The sequence below is a fragment of the Scleropages formosus genome, chromosome 23, assembly GCF_900964775.1.
Source record: "Scleropages formosus chromosome 23, fSclFor1.1, whole genome shotgun sequence".
Lineage (NCBI taxonomy): Eukaryota > Metazoa > Chordata > Actinopteri > Osteoglossiformes > Osteoglossidae > Scleropages > Scleropages formosus.
In genome coordinates, this window is record NC_041828.1 from 7,904,130 (window position 1) to 7,930,488 (window position 26,359).

The following is a 26,359-nucleotide window of genomic DNA, read 5'->3' on the forward strand; positions in this document are numbered from 1 at the left end:
ACTGTGTAGGAAGTTATGCTTTTAAAAAAAACCCTCAAAAGACCCTTTTATTGCCAGCATCAGATTAATTAAAATCTCCCTTGTTGTTCTTGTTCCACACCGATAGATGTGGGACAAAGCACTGTATTTTACTGCTGCTCTTTCAAGCAGGAATTAAAAACATGGCTGAAGCGCTGTAGTTTCAAGCTTCTCCATCATATCAGAAGTTATGCCAACAGCACTTTTACAAAATAACTTCCTGGATTTAAAAGAAAAATCCTATTAAATATTTAACAGATGAAATACTTAATTGGAAAAGGTGCTTTATGCTGTAAGGCACTGAGGCCTGTGTTTATAAGGTGTGGTGGTGGGGTCATTTAAAAAAAAAAAAAAAAAAAAGATTTTTTTAAAAAAAAACCCAGAGGTGAACAAAGGCGGACAAAACCGTATCCGTCCAACTTACTGGGTATAATGATCATTACAATACGCTGTCAGCGAGACTAGGTGTGTTTGTTCCAACACCCGGGAACACGAAGAGTGGGGTTCAGCCCTAGACCCGAGGTCTCAGCGGTGCGTAGGGTCAGAGATTTTTGGCTGGCTGCCTGATGCCACGTGACCCTTGGCTGACACTGGGGCGTCCTACAGGAAAGAGCTTCCTGACACCCACTGAGAGTGCGAACAATTAGTACTAGACAGGAAGAGAATAAACAGGCATAAATAGCAAAGCAAGACTGCAGGAGGCCAATATTTATCAATTATTAAAGATGAGGAACATATCCTTTCCTGAAAAAGACACGGTAGTCAAGGGTCCCCCTTGACACTGTAACTATGTACAGTGGGGAACCAGAGGGCTGCAAGTACTTGTGTTCAAAACTCCAAAGTCACATTTAGCACTCATTCAAAAATCAATAAACACTTAATAAAACAGACATCCCATGATTTATTTACAGGTTGGGTTCAGCAAAAATTTGGGGATAGCTACGATGAGAATATTTTTAATTTCACGCAATGTTACAATGAAAATATAAAAATGTATTGCCAATTGTTAAGCAATTCCTCCCGTAGAGGTGCAGCGTTCCTCATCAGTTATTCATCAGACATTTGTCAACAACAGAAAGGAGCTGTAAACACTTTGGATGTGATGTAAATTTAAGCGGTCCCACACTCCTACTACGTGTGGCTTCTCCTTACTGCCACCCATGAGCTTGGCAGGAAAACGCAAATTGTGTTTGCTCTGTACAAGCAGAAGATTTACAAAGTAGGTAAGTGAGGAAAATGCTATTAATTTTAAAAAATAAACTATTAAATGTGTCTTTGGAAAGTTGTGAATACTGGCCTCTGAAGTCAGTCAAGTTACAACACCCATGAACCTGCCTGTTGATGGATCGACAGGATGCGGTAACACCATCGATTACTGTAATTCAACTGACGCTTAACTATATCTGAAGCAATTTCAAACGGGTTAGGACTAGATGATTGTTAGGTCAACGCTGAATCGAGACTTTCTCCTTCTCGATGTTTCCTCGGAGGCTCGCAGTTACACGAAGCCCACAAGGAGAAACGGTGACAATGAGGGAGCTGATATTTAAACAGCAAATGGGCATACCCAAATAAAAAAAAGCAAGCAGGAAGCAAACAATCACGAAACTTACTCCCGCTTTTGGCGATGCAGTTCACTACTAGCGCGTTTTAATCCTCTTCACTCCCTTCTATTTGTGCAATGATGATTGGTCTGTAGTGCAGTGTTAACAGAAGCTGACAGATTGATAATGTGGATTCCCCCCCTTAGGCATTCCTGATTTAACTGATTTTTTTGGCGGAACTTTTTTCCCTTTCCTCGCTTTCCAGCTTTACTGGCCCTTTCCATGAAGAGGACAAAGACAGGACTACGGCAGATGACCTCCACCTGGTGACAGGTGGGCCTCTCTCTGCCTCGCACCTTCTCCCCAGCTCTGCACGCAACGAGTACCTCTCTTTGTAGGATCATGCAGAACAACAAGAACCTACTTCCATTAACATATTTTCACCTTTACCACATTGTGTGTCACTGAACAAAACAAAGGCTAAAAATAGCACTCGTAATCTAGCGCCAAGATTAGCTAGGCATGGAGCAGCGCACCGTCTCCCAAATGCAATAATAAATCGCTTTCCTCACGGCCCGGGAGTCACTCACTGCGACTGGGCTATTGTATTAATTTCTAAATGGTGCAGAAGCCAGTAGGCATGAAAAAGGATTGCAGTGACGGAGGAATTTAGCATTTGCTAACTGGGACGCGTCTGAGTCAGTCGCGAGCTTCGAACGAACACATCAGTAGCGTTTCGAGGGGGGGGGGGCTCATACGATCAATGCACTTGGCAGAAACTGACAAAACTAGTGCAGTTCGCAGGAGGACGTCAGAGAGTATGTGCCATCAGGTCTCGAACCCCTACCATCTGTACCGTCGCTAAGCAGCCGTGTTGGTGGAAAGGACTCTGTGTGCGCGTGTGTAATGGACTCGAGTCATCTGAACGGCATCCGTCAAGCTACTGTGTGGAAACCGGAGTCATGTGACCTTCAGCCCCCTGCCCAAAAAAAAAAAAAAAAAAAAGCTGTTTGCTTTGTCAAGCATAATTTTTTATGATGGATTAATTTCACTGCTGGAAAACAGGTTTGTTATCCACAAACAAATTATTAAAACAAATCTCATGACGTTGCTGCATATCTTCTGTTTGTTCTGCTTATTTTAACCCTAATATTCCCATGACTTATTTAGTGCTTAGGTACTACTTTCACCCAAAGTGGACTGCAGTTTTTGCCCACGTGTGCAGTAGGGTATACTTACAGGACTATTTCAGGTGAACTAACCTTGCTAACTACAGCAAGACTCCCCCCCCCGGCACTTGAGCTGGAACCCTCCAGCTTACCAGTGTGTCTTTAAACACAGCACCACCTTTGTTACATCACTGGGTACTCACACTGGGTGCTCTCTAAAGGATGTTTTTAAACACTGAAAGAAGCATCTGTGTTAAAAAAAAAAAAAAAAAAAAAAAAGCAACGTGTACACCGTCCTGTCCTTGACGTGTGTGTTGCCAAGTCCCAGTCGCCTAGGTGTCAAATGCCAAGACTAGTACATCCTATTCATACACACTTGTAATCACCACGGCCACCTACCTGGCAAAGCTCTGATCAACTGATCTTAATAATCATCATTAGCACATGCTCCTTAGACAATTGAACTGGAAAAGTCCAAAGTTGTGCTGCAGTGACTAAATTTAAGCCACAAGGTCAGTATGGAATCAACATCTGCAGTCAGCTGCACTACTGTGTGCACATTACGTAGTTCAATACAGTATAACGCCCCTGAAACCTGTAAATGTACATTATTGGTCCACCCTGGTGCTCAAGAGCCCTACAGGACACGCCGGCCCCACACACACGGGCTCTCTATGTAAAGGTGTGTCTTTACCTACTTGTGCATCTGGAAATGTCACAACTCCTGAGAGTCTCAGAGTCTTAGGTGCAGATTCTGGGCATTACAGCGATGGACTCACCTTGAGGATGGTGATGTTCCAGGTGAAGCTCTCCAGGGCCCTGACCAGCTTTCTGCCCTTTAGCCCCTCTTTGGCCCCCAGAGCAGGTAGCTTCTCATGGAACTCCATTGCTGGACAGATCAGGAAGATGGGGGGGGGGAGCAGCACATCAAGAACTTTACAGCATATCCAGAGGGTGAAAAACAACTCATTCCCAGGTTCACTCAGTATGTGGACAAGCACAGCTCTCCCTCCAGGGTAGTTAAGCACTGTATCTCTTTTTGTGGATTCATTGTGTAGAGGTGTCCAAACTGGTAACACTTCCCCATGAAGCTATGAGTCTGCAACTGTGCACTCCAACCACACGCACACTCTGCTGCTCACGACACTGGTTATTGCGCACTGCAAGGATGGGATCAGGGCCACAGCGCCCTTCTCTCCCAAACTTTCTCGCTACAGAGCGGCTCCAGTGTTCCGGGCCTCTCGGCAAGTGGCCAGGAGCACATCCCTGCAAGCGGCTTCGCGAAATTGGGCCCGGCGCTGCCTTTATCCGAGGCACAGCCGAGTCCCGTCCCATCGACGGGTCCCTCTGGAGGCCGGGGAGTTGTCACCAGATGCTGTATATAACAACTACCACGGTACTGACCCTGTTAAATTGACTGCGTAACGGCTGCTGTTGGGAGCACGTTGTGTCCACACCCTCCACCCAAACCCCGCAACACCATCTCTGTTCTTGAACAGCTTTTTTCTGATGATGATTTTTAAACACAGTAAACAAAGAACTAAATGGAATGGCCACACACTGCTCCACACCATAAAACAAAGTAAAACCACGGGTAATCACTGGGCACAGTACATAACGTTTACTTTGTTATACCTAAGACATGGCATCTATATTATTTATCTCATTCCTTTGTCAAAGGCAAATTGCGCTGTTGGATAATCTACCGTACAGCGATTTACCAATTTATACAGCAGGGTATTCTCCCTGCATCGGTTCAGGGTTTGTACCTTGATCACTATGCTCCCTGGCACCCCATACTAAATATTTTCTCTGGATTCAAACGTAAATCACGTTAGCTACATCATGGAGGAATTTAATCCAACCGTATCTGACGCTAGGGAAGCACAGCATTGCTGCAGGTAACACTGCTGCCTTACAGCACCTGGGTTGTGTAGGCGTGGGTTCGAATGTGGCTCGGTCAGTGAAAGTTTGCATGTTCGGCCTGGGTGTGCACGGGTTTCCTCCAGGTGCTCCGATTTCCTCGGTCTAAATGAAGGGGTGCGTGTGTTGCACTGCTCTGCTGTAAAATGGATGAATAACTGTAGTTCAGTGCAGTGTATTTATCCTTGTATGTCACCTTGGACAAAGGAATCAACTAAATACTCATTAATGGTAACAACAACAACAACAACAACAACAACAACAACAACGTAGCCCATCTGAGTGTCCTTAGAAAAGCTGACACAGATGTGTTAAAATAATAATATGAGAGAAAGGGAACACTGTGAGAAAGGTAAGTGACCAGACCCGGTCTGCTCATGTTGCTGCACAGCTACCTTGTGGGAGCATCATTCGTACCACAGTATTTCCCCTGGGCACTGCTGCTGCTCCAGTAAAAGGCGTGAGCCAGCAGGGGCACCAGAAGAGGGTCAGGCACCGAGCTGCCACCCCCCCAGAGAGACCACAGAATGTAGATGAGAGCATGCTCCATCCAGCCGCACGCTCCCTGCTCTCCCTCAGTGTCACACACCATCATGGTTTCCATGGCGATGAGGAAAAGGATGACGGTGCTCAGACCGTCTTTGAATGTGCTATGGGTTGTGGGCTGACAGCCCCCGAAGACTGTGTTCAGAGCAATGTTATGTAACCCTCTGGTGAAACAAAGACCCCAAACCGCAGAAGTGGAAAAATTAAAGATTTCTGAAAAATTAACAGTTTGGAATATTAAAGACATCCATTTCCGTTTTCCTTTGCTGTACAGTAGATATTGCTGCATGTGGGTACACAGCAAGAGCACTGAGTGAATTAGTGGATCTTAAGTCCTTGAGGCATTTTCTTGGCAGTGGCTCACATATGTGTATTTACCGTTACTTTCACACCAACAGAAAGAATGCACACATCGCAAAATATTTCATGTAAATCTGTTCACAGCTAAACAGTCTGACACACACTTACAGTCTGACAACAAACAGCGGCACATGGGTAAAGCAAACGCATTCGTTTATACAACATGAGTCTAGTAGATGATGCACAGCTGGGGTTGCTTAGCAACGCCAGGCTACGGCACTGGAGTGTTGTGCTAAAATGTATGTCGGGAAGCTGTCCGTTCTTCAGCCATCCTTGGAGGACAGTTTGCGTTATGTGACCTCATCAGGCTGACAGCTTCCAACTAGGTCAAAATCCACAAATCTTGTGTGACATGAAAAAAGAACTATTAGCCAAAAACATATTTCATGTACAAATATCAGGTGTAGCGGAAGAATTGGTCCCCCATGCAGAATGTACCCTGTTTCATGTCCTATGATTCTGGAGAGGCTCTGGACCAATGCGATCACTGCAACCCTGCGCTGGACAGCGGTGATTGATGACGGACGGAAGACACTTTGTTCACACTATATTGCTGAGCTTTAACATCACGATCACTAATGAGATGAGCTGTTCCGACAAGCAGAGGCTGGAAGAGCGGGAGGTACAGCTCTCCACGTAGCCCCACGGTAATCAAGTGTTAAATCCAGCGGTCAGAGTCCCGCACAACATCTCATTGATGAGACACAGGACCCCCTCCCACACCAGTGGGGGCCAACTCATTTCATCTCACATCAGGTGGTCTCACCCCAGGCTGAAAACCACCCCCGATGGCAGACACACACGAACCACGAGGCACTCGGCGTGTCTCCGACTTCCAGCTATCGGAGAATCTTCGAAGTTCGAGGGACAGCTGGCAGGTCGCCCTGAATCGTACTGCTTTTCGGAAAACACGCAGCGGCCCGTAAGAACACCCTCCACTTCACCTTCTCCACACAGACTTCATACAATAGCACAGCACCCTGCGCCTGGCCGCATAGCGCACTTCTCAATTTACAGGTAAAACCAAGGACCCGGAGGGGGAGGGACACACCCGGGACAGGACGCCAGTCCGTCGCAAGGCACCCCAAGCGGGACTCGAATAAATTAATGAAATATCATGCCCATAGGGCACAAGTAGAAAGCTTGCTGGCTTGAGAAGGGAATTCAAAAATCTCTAAAGATCCATAATACTCAAGGATCTGGGTGGTTTTGCAGTGTGGTTCAGCCAACTCACCCATCATCATCCACAACAGCAACGGCCACTTCAAACAATCCACGCTTCTTTTTGGGGGATGACAGCAATCCAATGGGTGGAGTCAACTACTAAACAAGAAAAACAGTTTGCTTGTTTCTGCTTCCCCAGATTATATTGTGTTCTCTAAAGCTACTTTCTTTTCTGTGACAGAGAGAACGCTCCGATTTGGAGCTCCGGCCCAGAAAGCTCTGCCGGGACAGCTTAGCCGCATCGCCCCGCCTGTTACAATAACATCGCTCCGTTCTCCCTCTGCAGCTACACGTCTCCACACATCCGCTGGGTTTGTTTACCAGATGGCAAGTCCAACTACGGTCCCAGTCTTGCGATTCGCCACTAGCCACACTGCGTCCACAGTCATAATTCATAGCGGCGCTTCTCAGAGCCGAGTCAAGAGCGGCATGCCAAGCGCTTTGTTTCGCTGACGCCATTTATCAGCCAAAGACCAAGGGAGAAATAACGACTAAATCCCTTATCTGCGATGCAGCTAACCACACAGTATTTGGACTAAGCCCCTTAATGCAATGCAAACAGAGCCAAGCGTTGGGGGGGTGATTGCTTGGAAAGAGGTAAAGTGCGTCGACGAGTGGACAGGTTGACCCATTTCAGAGTCATTCAGCAGAACACCTCTGGCTGCAAGGAAATAACTTGCGAAATCATTTATCTGCTGTGATGGACTGGTGTCCCACACCTTACGCTTTTGCCATGGACTCTGTCTGGACCACCACGACCCTGCGCTGGACATGCCGTTATTGATAGTGGATGAACTCCAGCCGCATATTTTTATCAACTAAATGCTGCATTCATGTTACGAGTAAGAATTTAGTGAATACTTTAAAAGGGATTCGTGAGATAAGCTACTGTTCCCATGACAGAGGGTGAGCTATTAGAGGGAGGTCCAATAAATGTACATTTTATAGGCACGAGCTTAGAGGCCAAGTCATGAACCCGGGTGCCACAGCAGATCAGCAAATTGTATTGATTATTCCACTCGGCTGCCAGCCAATCACCAGGTCACATTGCCATCCCAACACACACACGCACGCACGCACGCACGCACGCACGCACGCACGCACGCACGCACGCACGCACGCACGCACGCACGCACACAGTCAATAACTAGGAGCCACTGCCTGAGTTAAACTACACAAAGGCTGCAGATGACCTCCAGCACCACCCCTCCAAGCACCCCACACAACTCATAAATGCAAAAGAACATAAGAACTATTCTGTTGTCCTGAGGTTGATGAAAACAGACGCTAATAATGCTTTGATGCATGTTTGTCGGCGGGATGCCTCATCTACTTTCGTCTACCAGTCTGATGCTGCCATCGCCTCAGGGCCTTCGGCACGCCTCTAATTCGTGGAAAATTACATAATTTGCTTTCCGCTTAATATTTTCGCTCCATGCACTGCAACTCAAACAGCTCGCACAGAACATTCTGGTTCCCTCAAAACGGCACTTCTTTCTGGGTATTTCCCGACTGGATGGGCCTGATAAACACCCATAAAAGGTGCAATTCCTATAAGAGATGACACTCGCTAACATTTACTCCAACTTCTTGAATGCTTTCCTATTTTGCAATTTTTTTTCCTTTAAGTAAAATGCATCCAGTCATTTGAGTATTCCCCCCATTTATTGAAAATATTTAATAGTCTGTGATGTGATGCATTTGCTCTAGTTTTCTAAGCTACCCATGTATTCCGAGGAAACATGTACTCTCTCACCCCCTTTGCCCTCCCATCCACCACCCAGTTCAGGTCCAATCTGTTCACTAGTAAAACAAACAGTAAGTAACTAAAGTGTATATAACATGGAAATGAAAGAATTCCAAGAGACATGAACAGATAATGGAATTAAAAGGAAACCATAATTAAAGACCAATAAGGAAAGCACATATTCTGAATACACTATCCAACAAATGTCGTATTTGGTTAAAAAGAGAAGGAACATACTTGTGATGTGCAAGGCAAACAGGAAAAAAAACACGCATGCATGCAAACACACCTGTTTTCTGCATCTGCAGAATCCTTTCATAGACACCGTCAGCACTCTCGATCAGGGCCCTGCTGGTCTGGAGCATCTGCAAGACAGGAGAACCAAGTGAGGCACAGACAGGGATGAGTCAGATGGAAACACGACGTACCGCATGGTAAACTGACCACAGTAATCTTCCCAGACTGCATCTTAACAGCTGTGCTTGGACAAACCATCCATTCCTCCAACTAGACCAACAACCTTCACTAAGTGTCAGAGAATAAAGCCCTTGCAGAGAGCCTGACAGCAATTTCAAGCTCAATTGGACATTAAACAAAATAATAACAGTAATTAATGATCTTGAAGAGAAGATAAGGCTGCTGGCAGACACTAATGTTTTTTTTCTTATCAAATTTAAAATGGTTTCCTATTTAGAGGCCATAACCAGAACACAAACAGCCAACTGCAGCCAAGGTGCTTTTTCCTGGGGGATTTAAAGCCACCTTTTCGCCATCCTGTTTAAAAGGGACAAAACACATATTGGAGATGGATAGGAACAGACTCCTTGAGTAACTACCATAGACAGTCATGCTACAAATACAGTGAGGAGCACATGCCCCTCGGAGCCACGGTCGATAACTGCCCACACACTTCCCTCGCTCCATTTCATTCGTAGGTCAATCCACAGGTCACATGGTGACCGTGTGAATCACAGGTCACTGCCGCTTGCCGACAGTCCCGGCCGCCTTGGGCTCACAACTTCGGCAGAAAGAAGATCTGGGTTGAGGGGTGGCAGGGTAATGTCGCCCCTCTCATGAGTTTGCTGAGACCTCTTCTGATGCAGGACTAAGGAAATGACCAACTTTCTTGAAACATCTCCTTGGCATTCATTCATAGCTCTCTATTGCTTCTGATGATTTGATCTCTTGAAACACTCAACCCATATGTCAAGAAAACTGAGGAGACCTTTCTTTATTATATATTATCTGACACCTTTGTCCAAGGTGACAGTGTTAGATAACTTTACAGATCAATCAACTCATTTAACCATTTATATAGCAAGATACTCTTACTATATCAATTCAGAGTGAGTATCTTGATAAATGGAGTGGGATTCAAATGCAGGACTTCCTGACTGCAAAGTGTCAAGCGCTAACCATTATGCTACCTGCTGCCTCAAATGTTCAGATTCCATCTCTTCCCAGCCAGCATGTGTGTTTGTGTGTGCGCGTGCTGCTCATCCTCAGTGGTGTTTTCACCGATTGTTTGCTTTCCTACACAAATTGTAGGATATTTTAAATTAAATCTGTTGGAGGACAGAGCGTCACTAGCTGGGCACAGTGGAGTTGAACATTTGAACGCAGCTCTCGGTATCAAAGCCAGAAAAGTGTGTTGTGGGGAAACTGCCATGTGAGCAAGAGGGCAAACAGTGGATCGTAATGAGCGCAGGCTCTCATCTGGAGCAAAACACCTTATTAAAAATTCATTTCTCTACTGGGTGGTACTGGGTCGCCCTGCCTGCAGGAATGATTTATCACCGAAATCACACATACTTGCGTATTCATAAAAGGGTAGGGCTCACGCCACTTTTTCTAAGCGAAAAAGCTGAACAAGCAAGATTATTTTGTGTTACTGCATCCCTCAGAGAGGCATCCGGTGGCTTCAGAGCCGTACGATGGAAGGCAGTGCATTAGGTTCGTGTACCAGACAAAAAAAGAAAAAGGCTTTTTAACTGCAGCTGTTGAAGTCAGCACGTTGTCTCCCAACACAACTCGCCAACAAACTTACGCCATGCACGTCGGAGGGATTGACCCCACACCGCTGCCCAGCGTACTGCTCATCACCCCACCCCCTGTGACCCACAGCTACCCTTAGGTCAAGGCACGCACCAGGAGGCTGACTCATAAACACAGGACGTGTGGAATGACCTCGGACCACTGTAACAAACAACCTTGGCCGCATCCTGGCTCAACACAATAGACCCACACACACAGAGTTTAAGTAGGAAATTTTTCCTTCTCCTTTGACCTCAGGCTGTAGCATTTCGCAGAACTTTGAACCAGGCATGGGGCGCCATGTTATTCTTACAGGAAAGGAAGCGCACACAACACCCTGCCCACACGCCACTCTGATTCACTTTACTGTGATCTCCAGCCAGATGCTGATTGGGCCGTTTTCTGCTCTGCGACCTCCCAGAAGAAAAATGTGGTGAGCGGAGGTCAGAAAAGCACGACATCTGCGACTTCCCCGCTTTGTGTTTAAAGTCAAGGCATTCCCCCCCTGCTGGGAGGAGTAAGTGGAGGAGACACCCCAAGGCCCATGTGGAAGGAAGACCATGTGGAAACAAGCTTACCATGTAGTCTCTGACAGTTCAGCCTTGTAGCCTCTGGCTCTAAGATGGGCAGGGTGCGCACACAGTCAGTAGAGACCACACTGCACCCACAATCCACAGCTTCTCTTACTGTTCTGAGCCACATGATGAGTTCATGGCACATAATACATGTAGTCAGGGCAACGTCTCCCACTGGAAAATTCCCAACACAAGACTGAACTTTTTGGATTTCACATACAACGTGCGTCTGCCCGTTAGTCCCCGAGCAGTGTGCCATCTGGCTGGCTGAATCTCACCAAGGCAGGGGGCATGCGAGCACGAGCCAGGCTGGCATCTACACCACCGTGATCCAATCAGATTCACAGCCCAGGCTCCTTGCCAGCACCGGACAGCTGGATACTCTGGGTGCTGGTTTCGCACAGTTTAGCTCTCTCACGCACCTTGCAGGCTGAAAACTTTGACATGCATAATGGCAAAGTATTTGCGATTTCTTTTGGGTGGCAGCAGGGAACCTGCCAAAGCGTTCCCATGTATTTCCCCTCCTTGTCTCTCTCCTTTGACTTCCCAGAGCTGCCCATATCAAGTTTGAAACTCTGGTTACAGTTTACAAGACCACCAATCTGCTTCCCGGGATCTGCAAGACCTGATCGCTTACTACACCCCAGCCCTCAACCTCTGAGTGGTTGGTGGTCCCACACAAAAGAGGTGCAAAGTCAAAAGAAGTTTCTGGGTTGGGGGGGGGGAGCATGTGCAAAATGAAAAAATGTGAAAGCAGACAGCTGCCACGCATGGCTGTGTTACACATATTCCTTTGATAAACAAAGGCTGATGGATTCTCTATACCAGGATACAGACGCATGTACAGTTCTTACACTTTTCTCCAAAGCGATTTACAACGTTAAGCTACTTACAATTATTTACCCGTTTATACAGCTACGTAATTTTACTGGAGCGATGTTAGAGTAAGTACCTTGCTCACTGCAGCTGGAGGTAAGACTCAAACCTGCAACTTTTAGGTCGAAAGGCTGCAGCAGCTCTAGTCACTAAGCTACAAGCTGCCCATGTGTATGCACTGTATTTATTTATTTATTTAGCCAACACTCTTCTCCAAACTGACTAAACGCACAAGGTTTGTACCGCAAACTACTTATGATGATTACACAATTATACAGCCGGGGAATTTTTACTGTATTAATTCTAGAGAGGTACCTTGATTAAAGATACTATGGCAGGAGTAGAATTCAAACCCACATCCTTCGAGACACACTGGTAGCATCCCTCCCATCCCCCTCTCTGAGGGACCCCCTGGTCAGTGGAGTTCTGTGATGTCTGATGATCGCAATGACTGCTTGGCCCAGGGTGCTGTAGGACAATGTGCATACAGCTGCAACGTACTGTGTGACTGTGACACACACCAGGGTCCTCGTGAGTAACGGTCCGCTGGCCCACCGGCTGCCACAATCCCTCCACCCATAATGCCACTGTCCCCCAGCCTATACTTCACAGGGTTCTTTCAAGCTGACTTTTGAGCCAAGGATTTCCAGTCTCAAGCTTCCACAGTACAATGAATAGCCCTCAATCACAAAATACGAAACTCATTGTGAAACTGCCCCTTGCTTCACACCACCAGGACAGCATAGGACTCATTCTGTGTGGAGTTCGCATGTTCTTCCCATGTTCAGGTGGGTTTCCTGCTTGTCTCTTGTTTATTTCCGTTTCTCCCCAAAATGCAGATGACACGTCATCACCCTACTCTAAGAAAGTGACATCTCATGCTCTCTGCAAGCTTCTACATTCTGTACTACTTTATCGCTGTCCTCCTTGTATCACTGAATAGCTGTTATTTCTACAGGTAATAACCTGTAAATATTAGGGTCCTTTTGATGCTCAGAGTTTTCTCACACACACACACACACACACACACACACACACACACACACACACACACAGAGATTATTACAACATCACTGGCTGCCTCATTCAGTCTTGAAATGACAAATGGTTGCTCTCTGGTTTCTTTTTCAACCGCTGTCTCCCTCACACACACACAATCACAAAGAATATAGCTGCATTCTTCTTCAATTGTTACATGCATTGCTTTATCCAAAGCCCTCTAAGGATGTTTTACCTGCACCCTGGGGCTGACAAACACATGCAGACACATCTTGAAGAGGTAGTAAGGTCAGTTTCATGACCACACAGTGTGTGGCAGGGACAGGGCCAACACCAACAGAAGAATTAATCAACACTGCTTTCAGTCCCTCTTCGCCCCCAGTTTACCCTCTTTCTCTCTTTCCGTCACCAAAAGTCTCCTACCTCACTGCGGCTGGAAAGCAGGGCTCATTCCTCAGACACTAAATGTTGTGAATTATTAGTTTGATTACCTCTGTTGAAAAGGATAAGAACAGAAGGCAGTCAATCCCTGCAGGCCTGAATAAACAGTCCTTATGACTCTTCACCTGAAGGTAACTCCTCACTCTCAAGCGATGCAGCACCTCAACTGTAAAGCAATGGCAAGTAAGAGGCCAGAAAAAGTAGTACACATGTAGCTCTCTTATGTCACTGCAATGACACATGGGACCATGTGTGAAACATGGTAAATGGGTTCTGACTTTCAGATAATGCTCAAATCAAAAATGAAAGCATTGAGCAAATGGCACAAGCATACAGGGTAACATAGGGTAGTAGTGACACCCCAGTACTTGGACAGTTACCACAAATTGTGTGTGAGATGCTCTGACTCAGGTCCCCCTGCAAATTCTGTCTCCTATCATAAAGTGTTTGAGGGGGATCAGTCCTCAGTGCAGGATCACTGAGGTTGATCCCCCCCTCCCACGCCGCTCTCCGATATCCGCATCTTGAGTTCCGCTGTTGGAGATGTCGCCGCAGGATTAAATTCATGAGATTCAGAGTCACTTTGGTATCTCACAGAACTGTCGTGTAGCAGGCCAGTCAACTGGCGCAAAGGGGGAACATTGAACAGGTTATCATATCGCACTGGACCCATACCTCACTGGGCTTTAAATCTCTCCATGGCAGAGAGAAAGATGACAAACAAAACCCAACTTGTTTACTTTACTGCTGGGGCACCGGGCCAGAGAGGCCACTTTGTCTTCCCCTAATTGTTATATTTAGGGGGAACACAAGTATTTAGCCAGTATTTATACTTATTTCATTTTCCATCACATTTCACAAAAGCTTCTGTCTTCCAACTTCACTGGTTAGGAATTAATTTAAGATTGCTTAAAATAATTTTGTGCAAAACCTCAAAAAAAGTGACCGGGTGTTTTTCCACCGCAGCACAAGCACTTTACCCGAATGGTATATGAGCTTTAAAATAAATTCCATCATGTAATAATTCAGCATTTTGAAAGCTTCTCTATTTATAAACCTTCCCAGCTGGAGCTGTGTATTTGTGGAGGCACACACACCCGCTCACCCTGCCTGCACAGAAAAACAATGCCTTTATGTGTAGAATTATGTAAGGGCCACTTTGCATAACTTCACAACATATTCGGTCAATTAACCAACACAAGCTCTCTTTGTCCCACGATCGATCGTGGTGCTCGGGCAAAGGGTGGGAACACGCAGGTTTTAACTGTATTTTTCTGAGGCCCTACACCAAATTGTTTTGGAGACTGGAGCGCTGTAGTTAGGTCACTTGGGACAATACTTGAGACAGCGAGAGTTCTCGCAACCCAGCAGCTCCATCCAGCGTTCCACCTCCAGAGGGTTACATTCCATTGTACCCTGTTAACTTTATCTATGAATTCCGTTTATAAAGGCTTCTGCTCACTGTCAACCGCAATCAAGCATCCTGTTTCTGGGGATTTTTAAGGGACAAATGGCATGTTTGCCACAGGGCAGCTGACCAGTGGTCCTTAGAAAGGGAAACTCATTATGAACATTTACATTTAGGAGAATATTTTTTCCAAAGCAACGTACACCTCAAAATAAACAAATGTGCATTCAAGACACACAATTATCACAGTACAGTTTGACATTTACACAGCTTGTTTATTTGTTGTTTGTTTATATGCCACCGTGTCTAGTGTTTTGTGATCTCTAGTGCTACAGTGTAAATTATATGTCCTGTATAGTTTTCTTTGTACTCTACATTATACGTAAATCTTTAATATTATTTATATTGCGTGTGTATATTGTGTGTGTGTGTGTGTGTGTGTGTGTATATATATATATATATTGTTGTCAGACTCTGGCCTGCGTACTACAGTCTTGTACTCCATGTCTCCATGAAATTAAATTTTGTTCCCCTGTATGTGGAACTCATAGTGGACTGACCTTTTTTTTGCTAACACACATTTTCAAGTACCAAATGATACAAGCCATTTGAAAATAAAATAGCACAGAGAAAGAAGTAAGAGCAGGTAACTGGCTAGCTTAAGAAGCTATCAGGAGCTTTAGAGGAAAACAGACCAAAAGGAAATGGGTTTTGAGACTCTTCTTGAATGCTAGGAATAATTCAGCAATTCTGAGGGACAGTGGGAGGTCATTCCAACACATCATAACCAAGACTGAGAATCAGCTGGTTTTCCATTCTGGACCCTCCATGAGGAGGCAAGTCAGAAGCAGTCATGATGCTCTGTGGCTCGAGATGAAGTTCTTACCGCATCGTAGGAAGAAACAACTTTCTTGAGCACCTCTGGAAGCAGGCCCTGAGGCTCCATGGTGGGGTACTGGTCGCTGAGGTTGAACACCAGGAGGGGGTTGCCATCTGCCCCAGTGAGGCATGCTGACAGGGCCAGGACACACTGCATGAGGTTGGCTACTGCAGGCAGGCCACACAGCTCCTTAAAGGGCACTATGGCACTCTAGAAAGAGGAGGAATGGCATTAGATGTGGTGATGGGAGCAAGATCAAGCAAGCGGTCACCTGTCAGTCTAAACTATGTGTCAGACTTGTAATCACGACAGAATTACCTACTGTAAAGCACAGTCTCTAGGTTTATATGGATGTATACTTAAAACACAGTGAAGAGGCAATGGGACAGTGAGAGGTGCCGAAAGAGAGAAAGAAGAGCGTTTGGTTGTGAGCCTGCCCTGTCTTCTAACTCCGTTTCTCAGTTCTTCTGATGTCCAAGTTTCCAGTCATGTGCTGGCTGCACAGCTCAAGTTCACACTCAGACATACTTCACAAATACGCAGCTTCACTGTGAGCTCTCCATCCTTCATGGGGGAAGCATCGGGGACATGCGGTTCTACCCAGCTCAGCAGCACCATAGCGAATGTCAGTGTCTCTATCCCTCGACTTGACAGTCCCTTCACTGCATGTATTGATTCCAGACCCTCTGTTCCTCAACTACTGTGGATTAGACTGGGCTGACAGAAATGCTGATGGGTGGGGGAGGTGGTTGGGAGTAGAGCACCGCTGGTTTGATTTGTGGGAAATTGAAAAGAAATTCAATTCAATTTGAGCTCCTTAGCAAACTATGGCAAACAGCCACAACAAAGGAAAAAGCTCACATCAATCTTGTGTTTGGACCCAGAGCTGCTCCTTACATCACTAAAAGGTACTGCCTAAAAATAATACTTTTATTTACTAAAATAAATAAATAAAAATTATAGTCAAAATCCAGTTAAAGCGTAACACCTGGGTGCACAACATTAACACCTTGGGTTGAAATACAAACAGGCTCATGTGCTTCATGAGAGATGACAATGTGCTGCAAGTACAACACATTATCCTCCACCTGTATGCGCTGTGCCAATGTCACCCTAAAAACCACCGTGTCTTCTCTGTCCAACTATTGTCAGAATTTATTCTGCATTAAACACCACATGGAGACTATTAATGGTGCAAAATTATAAACCTCTTGTAGATGCCAAGAGATGGCACATCAGGGTTATCATAAAGTTAACTCTAAACACATACAAATTTGCTAAACTAATTATAACATGTTCTTGGAGGCAGACAAGTCAGCAAGAGTCACAATCCTTCAAGGAGCATGATAAAGGTACAGCAGTTAGCTGCAATATCCCATGACAAACAGACAGTTACTTCAACTGATCATGAATTAAACACTGCAGAGTGCTGGTGCCTCACACCTCAGAGTCTGAATCGAACCCATTCTGTGTGGAGTTTGCATGTTCTTCCCATGTTCAGCTGGGTTTCCTGTTTGTTTCTTTCCCTTGTGTTTCATATGAATTGACGACACTAAAGTGCGGTCACTGAATATATATCTGCGTGTGAGAGAGAGAGAGAGCGATCAGCCTGCAGCAGAGTTGCACCTTGCCTCATACCCCATGCTTTCAGAAGAGGCTCTGGACCACTGTAACCCTGCACTGTACAAGCAGTTATTGATAATGAATGAATGAATAAATGGACGGTTGGACACACACAACTGTTAGAGCGAAAAGGGGGGGGGACACTTTTACTTTTTACATATTTTGCATGGAACATTCATCGTTTAACAGGGACATGTAACTGTCCAGCCCTCAGCGGACTGCTTGAATTTAAGCCTTTCAGCACTGAGGTCTTGTAGCTCATTGTTCTGCCAAGACGCAACAATCATTCCATTTCGAAAACACTAAAACAGAAGTTTACAGAAAGACAGGACTCCCAGAGTTAAATATGCCACAGGACTGACATGTAAACAAACAGAGAATGGGTAGGCATAATAAAAAATGGATTTTACAGATGGGCCTCGCTGTCCCTCTTATCGTGGAAAGAAACGTAACACTAACAGTTCCATAAAAATAAACCACAGTGTAAACCGTGGCCACAAAAGACCATCTTTTAAAGTGGTGCTCGAGAGTGAGATCTCAGAGGGTATGTGGGGCATCGGCAAAGCGCTGCCATTCTCGATACAACCACCTTAGTTTATGGCTCTTCATTTATGGAATGAGACCGAGGAGATCTTTATCGCACCCGTGCGGCAAAGGACATCCTGGATGACATTGCAGTGGAGGTCAAGCTTTTGTCAGGCAGAGATTAACAATTATACCAGGATAACCAGAGAGTGGGGAACCCAAAAGTAAGATATCAGCTTTATCAAATTCATCAAAACATTTTCGGCCTCCCTTGCTAGGGCTCCTTTGTTACAGTTTGGACTTTCAACTCTGAGCCAAAAGAAGCCAAAGTTGTTGTTATAATTCATTTAAATCGCCCATATGCAAACTGCACTGCCAGTTCTGAGCATATGGATATTTCACTGGTGTTGGCCACATGTATGAGTGCATAATACTTACCGATATGCTCAAGGGTAGTAGCAATAATAATGCACAAAGGGTCTTAATTGGTGGGAAAAGGCAACCTTCAGATTATAAGTAGCATTTCTGGGGCAAGTCCTCATAAAGACATGGTTTCTTTCACCTTCAGAATGCTATTCTCTGTCTTTTCAGCATCAGGCCAACAAAGCATCAATTCTGCCAGTTTTTAAAAAAAAAAAAAAAAAAAAAGTCTCACCTGCTACACAGTGCAATGGAACAACCTGTCTGCACTTTTGAATATCGAGCATTGTGGTGGAGATCAGCACTTGAGAATCTTTACAAAGAAGCCACAACAAATCTACATAAAGGAATACACCTGAGTATCAGCTGAGATGGGGCGCCACCTCTGCTCCACAGCGCCCTCCAACACCCTGAACAGCTAGACAGCTTTCAGAGTCACTGCCGCTGCAAGCAGAAACTCACAAACGGGGGAGTATGTAATTGCAGAACTCTGTCTCCAGCACAACTCCAGCTGAACGATCGAACAAGAGACTTACCACTAATTAGCTGCTTCCTCTGCATGTTTTTGGGGATGAGAGAGTGTGTGTGTGTGTGTGTGTGTGTGTGTGTGTGTTTGTTTCTGCAAGCTGGACATTCCAAATTCTACATGCTCAGTCACTTAGTCATCTAGGCATCTTACAGCACTACACAGACAGCCCTCCAAGCTCTCAGGACACATAGGGTTCATACATACACACACACAGGGCACTTAGAGAGAATGAGACAGTGGTTTTTGTGTCGCATCAATCACCCCCTGGGGTGCTCATCCTGTTACCTGCATTGCAGTACCATTGCTAGCTTGTACACACACAAGACACACATCTTGCCAGAGATCCTACCCTGCTGTAAGGCTCAAAGAATACTGCTTTTCTACTTGCAGCGCTGAATTATTACATATTCATTGCACTCAAGGTCTGCTTCATAAAGAAATGAAAAGCTTTACAGCAGTAACCAGTTAACTAACAGCTTCTCTCAAAAGATATCCTTGGAAGAGATATTACCTTGATTGGGTGTTTCGAATTTATTTAAATCTTTGTTTTTTTTTTAATCCTTCATTAGTATTCCAGAATGGGTTTGGCCAGAGGGAATTGCCTCAGCAAGAAACAAGAGGGACACATAGATTACACAGATACACTAATGCATTTTGAAAGTGTTAATTAAGCATTAATTTCAAAATGTGTCAACCTCTCATACTACAGTCTTATCTGTCAATTTCACTTACCTTTCGACTAAATCTAAAGTCAGTTTTCTTTTTAATCCCAGATAAAAATCATTTTCCCCATATACAGCACATGCCATGTTTGTTACTTTCTTTGTTGGTGTGAAGCTGTAGCTGGGGAACAACCACACACACACACACACACATTTTCTGAACCGCTCGTCCCATACGGGGTCGCGGGGAACCGGAGCCTACCCGGTAACACAGGGCGTAAGGCCAGAGGGGGAGGGGACACACCCAGGACGGGACGCCAGTCCATCGCAAGGCACCCCAAGCGGGACTCGAACCCCAGACCCACTGGAGAGCAGGACCCGGTCCAACCCACTGCGCCACCGCGCCCCCTAGGGGAACAACCATTTATTCATTAATATTTTATATTTCAAAATCATGTTCTTACCTGCATGTTTTCTCGGAGGTCTGTGGCCTCCCTCAGGGGCTGTGAGGCCGCCTTGAAGACTTCGTCCACAGCCTTGATGACCAGTAACCTCATTGTGACGTACTCTCGACTACGCTTGGCCTTTCGCACCGAAAGCCCTCGCTTGTGTGGCTTCCCCCCGCCCCGCCGGTTGGTGATGGCCACGTGCACAAAGAGCCAGGTGTGGGGCAGCAGGTCTCCAGTCAACGACTGCAAGGGAACATGCCTGAAGCCCGTCTGCAGGCATTCAAAGGGGATGGTGTACTGCCCGATAAACTCATCCCCGATGAAGTCATCGTCCAGCACTACAAAACGCACCATTGCAAGCTCCGGCAGGTTAATCTGAAATTCAAAGCTCTCATCAAAAATGGGATTTTCCCCATTCTGATTGACAGTTTTAGTCCGCTGCTCAGCACAATCGGCTGGAATACCATGAATTTCCACATAGACGTAGGGGTCAACAACATCCCCCTTGGCTCCAGAACCTTTGGGTTTGGGGAGGTTTAGTCCACTGATTATCTTGATGTGGAGAAGTTGAGGGGACACACCTGGCACAGAGTCTTTTGTGTTGGCACTGAAATATGACACCTCTTCCCTCATGATGGCAGGACGCAGCACGTATCCGCAGTTCCCATTCTGCCGGAACCAGCCAATGTTCAAATCCATCATCAGCCCTGGGGTCTGGAAGTTCATGGCAACAATCTGGCAGCCACACTTCCAGAAGTCCTGGGGATTCATGTTACTTGAATCAATGCGCATGGGGCTGGGGTAAACCCGAGCCAAGAACTTCTTGTTATAGTTAACAAAGTCACCAGGATGATCGGTGGTGCAGCGATTGGCAAAGGCCTCGCTAAACGAGCAGAACTCCCAGTACTTTTGACTCTGGAAAGCAGCCTGGAAATCCTTAAAAGCAACAGATTTGCACAGCGTCACCAGGTCAGACAGATCTTTTGAAAGCTGGAACCTTTTAGTTGGTGCAACATTTTGCTGGTCTCCCTCATCACCGTTCATCCTCTGCGACATCTCCGCCCCTTCATCTTCATCTGTCACATCACCCTCAGCACTTGTGCAGTTTGGCCCCAACTTCTTACCTTTCAGCAAAATCTTTCCTTTCAGATCAACTGGTGAAGGCAAGTAGCTCTCATCCATCTTAAGAGGATCAGTGTGTATTTTATCTCCCAGGATTTTTTTCAGGTGCTGGAACATGACCTTCTGCTGCTTTATGGAACAGTGGTTTTCCAAGCAGAGAATGAGGGGGAATTCAGATGCAGCAAAAGCATACCTGTTGATTACGTCGATGACGCTTCGGAAGACAATCTGAGATGTCATTGTATGTCCTGTGTAGATGACGGGCTCATTGTCTGGTCCATCCCACACGTCAAGCTCCACACACCGACAGCCCATCTTGAGAGCCCGAATGTACCCCGTGATATCAGAGGGACCGCGAAACTGGTCCTCGATAAGGTAGGTGTTGTGGGAGGAGTTGATGTAATAGTGAGAAAGAGGTTGGGTCATGTCCTGGCACACTTTCTTCTGTTCCGGGTCAAATATGTGGCATTCTGGTGACATAAGGTAAGTGGTGAAACCATCGAGAGAGAGCCAGCCCCGGAGCCGGCCCTCCTTTGAGGGCTCATACTTCATTATTACAGCCAGACTGGTGTCTTCGTTTACTTCCACCATGCCTTGCTCTGCCTCTAGAAACCTCATCAGGTCTTTGGTGTCCAAAAACTCTTTGTTGCTGGAAAACTGGACTAGCAGGAAGTAAATCTCTGGTCTGGTGCAGAGGTCGTGAAAAACTTCAATGAACTCCTCCTTAGTGACATCACCCCCAATTTTCTCTTTGGCTTTGTGGAATTCCTTGAACTTCAACTCAATTTTGACATTTTTAACACCGGGATTGATACTTTTGATCAAGTCTGTGGCTGCGCTCAGACTTATCTGTTTGTTACCATTAACATCAGCAGCAGAGAAGATGTCAGAGAGCCAGGAGGAGCGGAGATTGTCCTGGCTGCTCTCAATCATGTCCAGGGTATGCTTCCCATAAGAAATCATATACCTAAGACCCGTAACCCAAATATTTGCTACGTCTGCAGAGTTTGCCACCAAGTCTAGGGACTCATAGTTCTCCCCATATATTATTGAGAATGCACAGTCTTCTGATATTTGATCATAAACGCCATTGGCTCGGAAGATGTCTGTGTTCTTTCCTGTCCGTACCTCTTTGATTGATTTCACGTCAATCTTAGCCTTCTCTGACTCCTTCTTAGATGGTTCCCATCGGAGGGACTGCATATCAGCCTCCAGGAGGAAGTATCGGTGGTAGACTCGGGAGTTGGAGCGCACCTTCTTCAGCTCTGAACCTTCCACCATGGCATTGATGCAGTCGCTCGCACTGCTGATCTTCTTCTCTGCTGGCATGCTGCTGAATGAGACCGTTTTTTTCCTCTCCCTGCGTTGCCGTGAGCCATCCTGCATGAAAGAGCCAAAAAAAAAAAAAAAAAAGGGGGGGGGGGGGGGGGGGGGGAAGAAATCGGTTCATTGCACCATTCGTAGCTGAAGAGCACCTTGGGTTGTTCTCAGAAAGGTAATCAATATTTTAAAAGGTAATTACGCATCTGTTTAAATTATAGTAGAAAACAGTAAAACTGACGTAAGACAAAATGAATGTAGAGCTTCATTACAGGCTAGAATTCCAATTAGCAGATCATCAAATCTTCAGTGTTTGACACATTACTTTTACTTATGAGTAGTGTGCCCTTCAAAGATTTGTTTTTCCAATTATTCATAATACTCTGTAATAATAAAGCAACATTGATATACAAATACATAAATTAACACTACATATATAACATAACATAAAAAATAAGACAGTCCGTTTTAGAAGCAATGGTGCCTTATTCATCTATATTTTACAACAAAAATCAAATGTAGCTGTTGTGAAATTTTAATACAATCTATCTGAACAGAATATATATATATTATATATACACACACACACACACACACACACACACACACACACACACATTTACAGCACACGTGTTTCTTTGTGCTTGTAGAGCCATAACTCACATACACAAATAGGAACACAGGCATTTTTCCCACCACCACAGAGGTCCACAGCTACCCTAAAGGAAGGCCAAAATGTTTTCCCTACCAGAAGCTGTTGTTGCCTGAGGCCTCATAGAGGGGAAAAGTTAGAGGAAACAAACAGTGGTATGATGGAAAATGCAAATAAACACGGGAGCTGATGTGGCAGGGATCAAATACAGTCCTTGCGGCTGGGGAGGACAAGTGCATATCTTGAGGTGAACTAATTTGACTGCTACAGGTATCTTCAGCTGGGCCAGAAAATCCATCTTTCGAAAAACAACTCTCAGCAACTGACTCCTTGCTTAGGCTTCCACATTCCAAAGCCTTAAAAATTTAATATAAGGCATCTATAATCTTCCCCTGCTACTGATTCTCTGCATTATCAATAACAAAAATAAATACAGTCAGATACTACCATGTGCAACTGTTCATTAGAGCATAGCACTGCACACCCCTGGCCACTGAAGCAATGGCCCATTGCTTCGGAGTTCAACGTCCTGGCTATGACCCAAAAACAGTCGACGACCCAGAAGATGACAGGTTGTCCTCTGCCAACCACTGAAGGGCAAGACAGTGCAACTCTGGAGTTGGCGACAACTCCAAATTTCATCTTGATAAGACAGCAGTATGAGTGAACCGGAAAACTTCATTGTCATTCAAGACTGACTACTGAAGCCAAACATGAAGGATAAACAGCTGTACGTGAACCCCACTGAAAACACAAGTTCACAACATTAGCCCAGTCCCGTTTCCAGAAAAGCGACTAAGACCATCCAGTTTACTTTGGCTGCTTGTCACGAAATAGCGTAGCTATTAAGTTACGGTTTTAATTACCTGTTTTAAAGGCAGGGGGCACAGTGGCGCAGTGGGTTTGACCGGGTCCTGCTCCCCGGTGGGTCTGGGGTTCGAGTCTCACTTGGGGTGCCTTGCAACGGACTGGCTGGGTGTGTCCCCTCCCCTTCCAGCCTTACGCCCTGTGTTGCTGGGTTAGGCTCCGGCTCCTCGCGACCCCGCATGGGGCAAGCGGCTTCAGTGTGTGTGTGTGTGTGTGTGTGTGTGTGTGTGTGTGTGTGTGTGTACTTTGTTGTGGATTCAAAGGATAAGAGGAAATTTGTCTGTTTCTCTACCAAAATGCAACATAGTTCATCTCCCTCTGTAACTACATAAATAAGCAGATGCATGAACAGAGTTTTAAATGTTTAGAGGCTGCATATCAAATTATATTTTTTCTGCTGAGCTCTGCTTCAAAAGCTGGCCGGAGTGTCAGATTAAATCTGTTTTTATTGACTTTAATCCCTCAAGGCTTAAATCTTCAACCGTTGAGCATTTATCCTCAAGCAACACATTTCTCCAGACCTCTCCAGTTAGAAACTCAGTGACATCGAAATGTGGCTGGAGCACCAAAACTGACAACTCTACCCCTCGTGATGCCCATTTATTTTTAAAGGTCTCCTTTTTAATGCTCCTTTTTGATTTGAGCCACTTGCAGAATTCCTACAAGGAACTCTGAATTTTTTAAAAAGCCACATACGTTGACTTCAATTACCCATCCATTTTTTATTACTGCTTGTCTAATGCTAGAGAAAATTAGTGCGGAGCCTATCCTGGACACAAATGGTGTAAAGAAGAGTAAACACTGGATGGGGGAACAGTTGATAGCAGGGCAATCGCACACAAACCTTTCACATACATACATAGAGGAAAATATAGAGTCACTAAGTCACCTGAAAAATGTCTGCAAACCTGGAGAGAACATTCAGACTGAATCTGATTCAAACCCACATCCAAACCCAGCACCCAAACACCAGCATTACCTGTAGCACTTCTGCACTGCCCAGCCTCAGTTATATGCTCAAGAATTCCTCACAAATTACATGAAGGGTGTAATAAAGACACACACACAGCTCACTGGCATCATCTGCTTTCACAAGGAGCCTCAGCCAAGACAGCATTCAACTACATCTGTTTCAACAAGACACGAAAGGGCTTGGTGCTGCACGTTTGAGAACAACATATGAAAGCCAAGATAGCAGCACGGGGAGAGGCTGATTTCTGCACGTGTTACTACAGAAGAGGAGGAAACAAACAGCAGGTGTGTGATGGCCAGAGTCGTCCTCTCTCTGGGGTATCATTTCATGTGGACCACGCCGAACCCGCAGCAGAAACAAACCTGGTTTCAGCAAATCCTCCAACTCCCCACAGATCCCACATGATCCATTTGTTACTTTGTTTAGCAGATGTTTTTCTCCAAAGCAACATCCCATTAACAGTATGTAGTGTTATCAGCCCACACCTTATTCACCCAAGGTGACTTACACTGCTTACAATTAGTTACTCTTCCATACACCAAACACACACTATCACTCATACACTATGGGTGACTTAGTCACCAATCCACCTGAACAGCATTTTTTGTATTGTGGAAAGAAACCAGAGCACCCAGAAGCAACCCATGCAGACAGTGGGACAACATGCAAACTCCATTCAGACTGAACGGAGAGCGAACCCACGACATCTCACACCACCCAAGCACCATGAGACAGCAGCGCTACTTGCTGTGCCACCGGCTTGCCCGTACACGTTTCCCGTGCTTGTTTCAAAGAAAGCTGCCCATTGCATTGCATTATGGGAAGTTTAGAACAGAAGTTAAATGATGTCTGTCGTATGCCTCTGGTTCTTGACGTGACGTCGAGAGCCAGAGGCATACAACAGACATCATATACAATGTGACAGTAGAGCGGACAGCTGGTAGAGTAGTGCTTAGAGCTGCTGCCATTGGACCTAAAGGTTACAGGTTCAAATCTCACCTCCAGCTGCAGTACCCGTGAGTGGGACACTTACTCCTAATTGCCCCAGTAAAATTACCCAGCTGTATAAATGGTTAAAGTAACTGTAGGCAGATTAACATTGTAAGTCGCTTTGGAGAGAAGCATCAGCTAAATTAATAAATGTAAAGCCCCTGCCGTTCATCACGGTCCACAGTGGTTTCCTTGTCTCAGACACACAAAAGCCACTGCCTCGAAGGTTGCAGAAGCTTTTTTTTTTTCCTCCTTCCTGTTTTTGACCTGCTCTGTCCAGCACACAACACGTGTAATATACATGCTGCGCACGCACCAGTCGCCTTGCTTTCAGCAAGCCGCTCGTATTCCACGAGCGGGCCTCTTAAGCGTCGTTCTCGCCCCACAACCGCCCGTGCGGAGACAGAACGTCAAGCAGACGTGTTGCTCTTCCCTTAACGCTTGGCAGAAAGGAGCCGAGCGCCGACGTCTCGCTCTGTTGTG

General features: G+C 45.6%; 1 protein-coding gene across 3 annotated transcripts in view; it reads right to left on the bottom strand.

The window, feature by feature from the left end:
• LOC108933431 (inactive phospholipase C-like protein 2) overlaps positions 1-26,359 on the bottom strand; it is a 53,733-nt gene that overhangs the window by 2,340 nt on the left and 25,034 nt on the right. For 2 of the 3 annotated variants that reach the window (XM_018750492.2, XM_018750494.2), the window contains 4 exons: positions 19,968-22,454; positions 15,751-15,954; positions 8,821-8,896; positions 3,511-3,620 (listed from right to left, as the gene is read on the bottom strand). In XM_018750492.2, coding sequence (XP_018606008.2) covers positions 3,511-3,620; positions 8,821-8,896; positions 15,751-15,954; positions 19,968-22,454 — 2,877 coding nt within the window. Of the gene's footprint in view, positions 1-3,510; positions 3,621-8,820; positions 8,897-15,750; positions 15,955-19,967; positions 22,455-23,142; positions 23,172-26,359 lie in introns of those variants that run through there. The other variant, XM_018750495.2, reaches the window with a different exon arrangement.